At 36.0% G+C, this 5,639-nt stretch overlaps 1 protein-coding gene and 1 non-coding gene across 4 annotated transcripts in view; both read right to left on the bottom strand.

Annotated features, from left to right (window-relative positions):
* Window positions 1–2,810, bottom strand: LOC101307657. The gene is made up of 3 exons (XM_004309757.1): window positions 2,649–2,810; window positions 1,544–2,543; window positions 1–295 (listed from the first exon to the last, which is right to left on the bottom strand). Coding segments are annotated over exons 2-3 (939 nt in total). The 5' UTR covers window positions 2,482–2,543; window positions 2,649–2,810; the 3' UTR covers window positions 1–294.
* Window positions 2,811–4,180: 1,370 nt separating this feature from the next.
* The window catches only part of LOC101307081, a 2,842-nt gene continuing 1,383 nt past the window's right edge, over window positions 4,181–5,639 (bottom strand). The window contains exons 4-5 of one of the 3 annotated variants that reach the window (XR_185488.1): window positions 4,571–4,617; window positions 4,181–4,453 (exon numbers count right to left, since the gene is read on the bottom strand). This is a non-coding gene — a transcript (uncharacterized LOC101307081). Of the gene's footprint in view, window positions 4,454–4,570; window positions 4,658–5,639 lie in introns of all 3 variants that reach the window. The other 2 variants (XR_185489.1, XR_185487.1) reach the window with 2 other exon arrangements.

The raw sequence follows: 5,639 nt of genomic DNA, 5'->3' as shown, positions 1-5,639 counted from the left end.
AAAAAACAGTTCCATAAATTACTACACAGGCCTCACTCTTAAATATACTCTTGAGTCTTGAGATATAAATAAAAAATTATGAATAACATTACATTTACCTATTAAATTAGAAGAACGATAACATCTTGCCAATGGGAACTAGGACATGATTAGCCAGCCACCTATGTACACAGCATGAGATAAGCAGACACAAGCAGATGAGACCAAGTGAAGTAGTCTTGTCACAATATGGTCCGAAAGTTCATAGATCTTACAATATCCCCAGCTCCATCATCATCACAAGCATTTGATTTATCTGCATATTGGAGCAAAGTATCAATGGAAGATACAAATATACTAAGTAGCACAAAGATGAGCTAATGTTTGTGTTGAAAAAAGAAAAAGCTAAATGTAATTAAGATGCAAATAATATGATACTGATGAACAATATTATGCTTCAAAGAGTCTAAGGTTAAACATATTGGGCTAGTGTGGCAGTAAAACCTTTTGCAAACCCTGGAAAATCGAAAGTAATACAAAGAAAAGTTGATGTCCACAAATCTCAGCATACATTTTGAATCAGACAGACCAGCTTGCGTTTTTACATAGATATGAATTCATTTCCACACTTTCTTAAAAGTTAAACAGATTGAGCTCTCAGCATAAAATGTCATTCATTTCCCACCTGGGCAGCGCCATGGCACATTTTCACAGTTAAGAATATGTGGCTTCTAATGTAATTTTAATAAGTGATATAGCGTGAAGAACATTAATTAAATAAAAAAGGACTTCATAGTTTCCCGTTGCATGGTGTCGTCACATATTTGATGATCACCATTATTAATAGCAGTAAACTAAATATTTTCACAGTAGAAGGGCAAATATTGTGATCAGTTCACCTATCCAATATTTCCTACTATTATCTCTTTGAAGAAAAGGTGAAAAGTGGCGAAGACACCAGCAGAAGACAGTACTACTGAGTTTCAGTCTCAACTGAAAACAACCTTACAGCAGGTTTATCAATTTGTCAGCACTATTGCAGAAACAGGTCTTTTACGGAGCCAACTGGAATGTACAATATCAAGGTATCTTTAACAGAAATAACTTAAACTGTACAAGTAAATTGAATTATATGGGAACACATACATCGTAAAAAAAGAAAGAAAAAGGATACACATACATAACAAACAATACTCAATCCCCTGGCTGGAAAAACTCAAACAAAATCAAGCCAAAACTGCATTAATTCTTACTATTACGAAAACCATTTAAGCATCCCCCAACCCATCAGTTGTCCAACAACTACTCCTGATATGTCAAGAGAGAAAAGAAAAACCAGAGATAATGAATAAAAAATTTATGCTACCTGAAATGAATATATTTAAAAGTTCATTAAAAAGATGATGATGATTATTATTATTATTAATTTTTTTTAAATGGTTGATGAGGAAGCTGCATTTACATGAGCAGCTGAGCTTCTCTTTCACAGCAGCAAGCCAGCAACTAGAGCCAACTTTATTAATCTCTTTATCAATATTTAGAAAGAAAACGAAGAAAAGCTTACCATTCGTTAATCTCTTCAACACTGTCAACTTTATTCTCTCCAGTTCCATTAGCTTGTGGTGAGCCTGACCTAGAGCCATCTTGGGCACCTGGATGAAGAATATGGGAGAAACCCTGCCCAAGTGATTTCCATAGTCGGGTAGGCAGAGAAGACTGTAAAATGCCAGGACTCCTATCAGATGATGATTCGGCAGGCCTAGCCACAGCAGGGTCTAGGTTAGAGAATCTTACAGCACCTAAGAGCTGCTCTGGAAGCTCTGACTCAGTTTGACTCTCTATCAGAAAGGCAAGGTCTACAGTCAAAGTTGTGATATAACCAAATGCTAGATGAACTATTGCACTTGCAACCATGGAAGATCCAATGTCTACATCTACTTCTAGATAACTGTCTGATATCCTGTAGTTACAAGAGAGGGCACGACCAATGATGCATATGGCCTGCTCCCCAACCGCTTTTCTCACAATCCAAGGGCCCTTGACAATGTTGGCAATCAACTTAAGCCTTGAATTCCTAAACCCGTCATCACCTTTCAGAAACTGATCCATCAGAGACCCCTTGGGGATAGGCTCTGATGTTGTGAAATATGCCACTGCACTGTAGTGATCCTTACTCGGAACTTGAAGATTGAAAGCCCAAACAAAAGGCTTATCACCTGTCTGAAACTCATCCTCAATAACCTTCCTGACACGACTATTAGGATGTTTCAAGATGTCTGCAATCTTTGAAGAACTTTTAATCCAATCGAATCCAATAGGCTTGAGAAGACAACCGCCGGCGGGAATTTTAACCTTGGTTGACAAGTAATCTGGGCCTCTGACCCTGAACTTGTGTGCAGGTGGACAAGCCCAGCCAGTTTGACAAGTGTCTGCATCAACAAGTGGAACAGCACCCTCTGATCTCGCTCTTCCCATCCATTCAGCCTCCCTTTTGCTGGCCATAAGATAAGCATTCAACAGCCACTAGATTGTTCTTCTCCAATCTCCACACGAATTTTACAAAACTGGTAGTTAGAATAATCGAATATGAGCTCAAATCAATACAATTTAAACTATTTTTCCAAAACTTCAGACAAAATTGACGAAATTGTAACAAATATTGCAATTACCTGCGATCCAAATCTGTTTACAGAAAACCCTAACCTTATAGTAGTGGAGAAGAAATGTGGGGGCGCTTAAGAAAACCCTGATTACCAATGGAATGGGATATACGGTTTTGCACTCAGAAAGCAAAACGCTTCGGAGGGAGCCTTCTTCTCCTTTCCCATTTCTCCCTCTCTCTCTCTTTTGGGTTTTTAATTTCTTGGAAAATTGCCATGTTGACTTGCAACCCATCAAGCCGTTAAGCTTTGGAATCTACTTTCTTTACTTTAGTAACGACTAGCCTTCCTGCCCGTGTCATGCACATGCGGAAGATCGCGCTCACGCGTGCGAATATGTATTCTTTGTTGAGAATGTATTAATTTTGTCTTGATACTTAAATTTCAATTTTTTTTTGTCTCAACAATCTCTTTGTACCCAAATCAATTTTGGTTTATTATTTACTTTATAAACATAGAAAGGAAAAATGTTAATCTGCATCATAGAAGAAGTCTCTTACATACAGAAAAAGATTAACCGTAAACCTTTTGTATTTCCTTTTCTTGTTAAACAGCAAAATTTATCTATTTACACATGACCATATCACATAAATATAAGGAAACTAAAATCGTCTCTTACATTTTCTGCAACAACTTCTTTTGGCCAAAAGTTTGAAACTAAAATCGTCTCTTACATTTCCTGCAACAACAAAAAATATTAAAAAAATATTAAAGACACGTCTTTAATGACCTAAGAGCATCTCCAACAGCTTCCTCATTTTCTTAAACTTCTCAATTTTAGGGATTATATAGCTGTTTTTAGGTCCAACAACTTCCCCATCTCATTCCCCAAAATGGGGATGAAGAAGAAAAAGAAGTCTTCATTCCCCAAATTTGCAGCAAAGCTTTCATTCCCTAAAATTAAATTATTCACGTACTCTAATTAATTTAAAACAACAATAAAATATTTGATTAGGTAGTTTATTGTTACAATGAAATATATAATATTTTTTTGTTATAATTCATGATGATATATTATATTTTATTGTTATATTAAATGCCGAAATCTCTAAAATGGTGAAGCTGCTGGATTTTGATCATAATTTTTTTGGAGAATTTAGCTTTTGCTTCCCCATTTTAGAGAAATTTTGAAGAAATTGTTGGAGATGCTCTAACAAGGTCTTAAATCGGCCAATTCCCTACTTCTTGATAACACTGTAATGGTAAACTAACAATTCCAATTCCTCTGTACATATTCACCAACGAGCATGCACATATGGCTTTCCCAAAATCAAAGGTCCCTATGTTATCCAACAATTGAATTGACAAATGAAATTTGGAGAAGAATTGCAAAGTGAAAGGGAAGAGGCCAAAGCAAGTGAAAAAACTGCAAGCATGATTTGAAAGGATTCATAAACGTCAACTGGTAGCATAAGATAACCTGAGAATGGGAATCCATACCCGAAACAAAATTATCCAACATCCTCCAACTGTGTGAAATTGAACATCACCAATGGAAAATCCATCAGCAAAACAAAAGGGGGATGAGAATAGTCAAACGATCAATGACCTACTCAACCAAAATTGCAAAATCTTCCAAGGGAACATGTTCTGGGTTTATTCTTTTCCTCCACTTGCTGTGAGAAGAAAGTTGAAAGTAAAGCAATATAAGCACACATTCTCATCTAAAATTTCATCGAATACAAATATTATGTCCTTTATGTCATCAGCCTCCTACTATAGCAACATGCATGCTGAGCCCTTCTTTGGCTTTTCGTGGATGCATGTTCCTGGAATCACTTCAAAGCTTCTACCAGAATTATATATCAAAAGTCCTGCACCCAAACAAAAGAACTAAAAAGAATAAAGAACATGCCAGATTAGAGATACGATTTAAATAAAATTTTACATGGTGAATTAAATGGGATAAGGTCAAGGAGAAAAAGAATTACTAATCAAGTATAGCGCACAGAGTGCATAGTTGTGCGATTATGGACATCTGCATCTCATTCCAAACACTCAATATGAGAATGTTGGTACTTCATGAATAAAACAAAGAGAAAGAACAATATTGTCAATAGATAAAAACACAGGAACAAAAACAATGATAGGGATTTAAGATATTGTATGTGTTCAAAAAAGTACATATCTCTAGTTATCAATTCCAGATGTTTTATTGTAATGGAAAACATAACATCCAAACAGAGTATATACCTCAAATGTTACTTTTATAAAAAGAACTATATATTAAATACTTCCAAAGCTTAAATGAAACCCAGAAAAAAGTAGAGAAAAAAAAAAAACAAACAAACAAACCGAGATTCGTGTCAAATTCCTTCCATGGAGATGCTTGGAATCCTCATATAGAATTCCAAGCTTATGAATGATATCTTAACTTAGGCATAAACTGAAATCTCAACCTGCAGCCTATCTGGAAGGAAATCACCTGTTCCGGATTTGCCAGTGCCAACCCTGTGCCATCGATAAAGAACCGACACGTAGAGCACCATGTAATAAAATTTAACACGACTTTAACTCCGTTACTTTCCATTATTTTTCTTTCTTTACTAAAAACAAAAATAATGTTTCTCAGTTTCCACCGTCTTTTCTTTTTCTTGATCGAGAATCATCTCCACCATTCTCTTTCTCTTCTGTCAAGACTATTGCCCAGTTTTGGAACCTTCAATCACAACAAGCTCACCCACAATCCATTCTTAACTCAAATAAAGCCCCCAAATATACTCACTTAGAGCATGGAAACAAAATTTCCTCGATCGACCTCTTCCATCCCCAAATCTATAGTCTGCAAATTTAAAAGCTTTTACTTGATCAAATCCCTGCTAGTATCCTTATCATTACCAAAAACAATTCCAGCAAGCACCGAATTCTAACCACAAAAGCCCTCGTCCGAGACGAAGCTTCTATCATCGGTCCGACGCCGAGATATAGCAATCATCATCTCTTGTCTATTCTCGTAACTTTGTTTCTTTTAGATGATGTCAACTAAGATGAAAGGAAAAA

This window comes from Fragaria vesca, unplaced genomic scaffold (assembly GCF_000184155.1).
Source record: "Fragaria vesca subsp. vesca unplaced genomic scaffold, FraVesHawaii_1.0 scf0513070, whole genome shotgun sequence".
NCBI classification, from domain to species: Eukaryota; Viridiplantae; Streptophyta; class Magnoliopsida; order Rosales; family Rosaceae; genus Fragaria; species Fragaria vesca.
Note: the sequence above shows the minus strand (reverse complement) of the source record. Positions and strands in the feature narration are given on the sequence as shown.

Excerpts from the sequence above, each read along its gene's own strand:
- LOC101307657 (XM_004309757.1), bottom strand. The coding sequence starts at position 2,481 with ATGGCCAGCAAAAGGGAGGCTGAATGGATGGGAAGAGCGAGATCAGAG.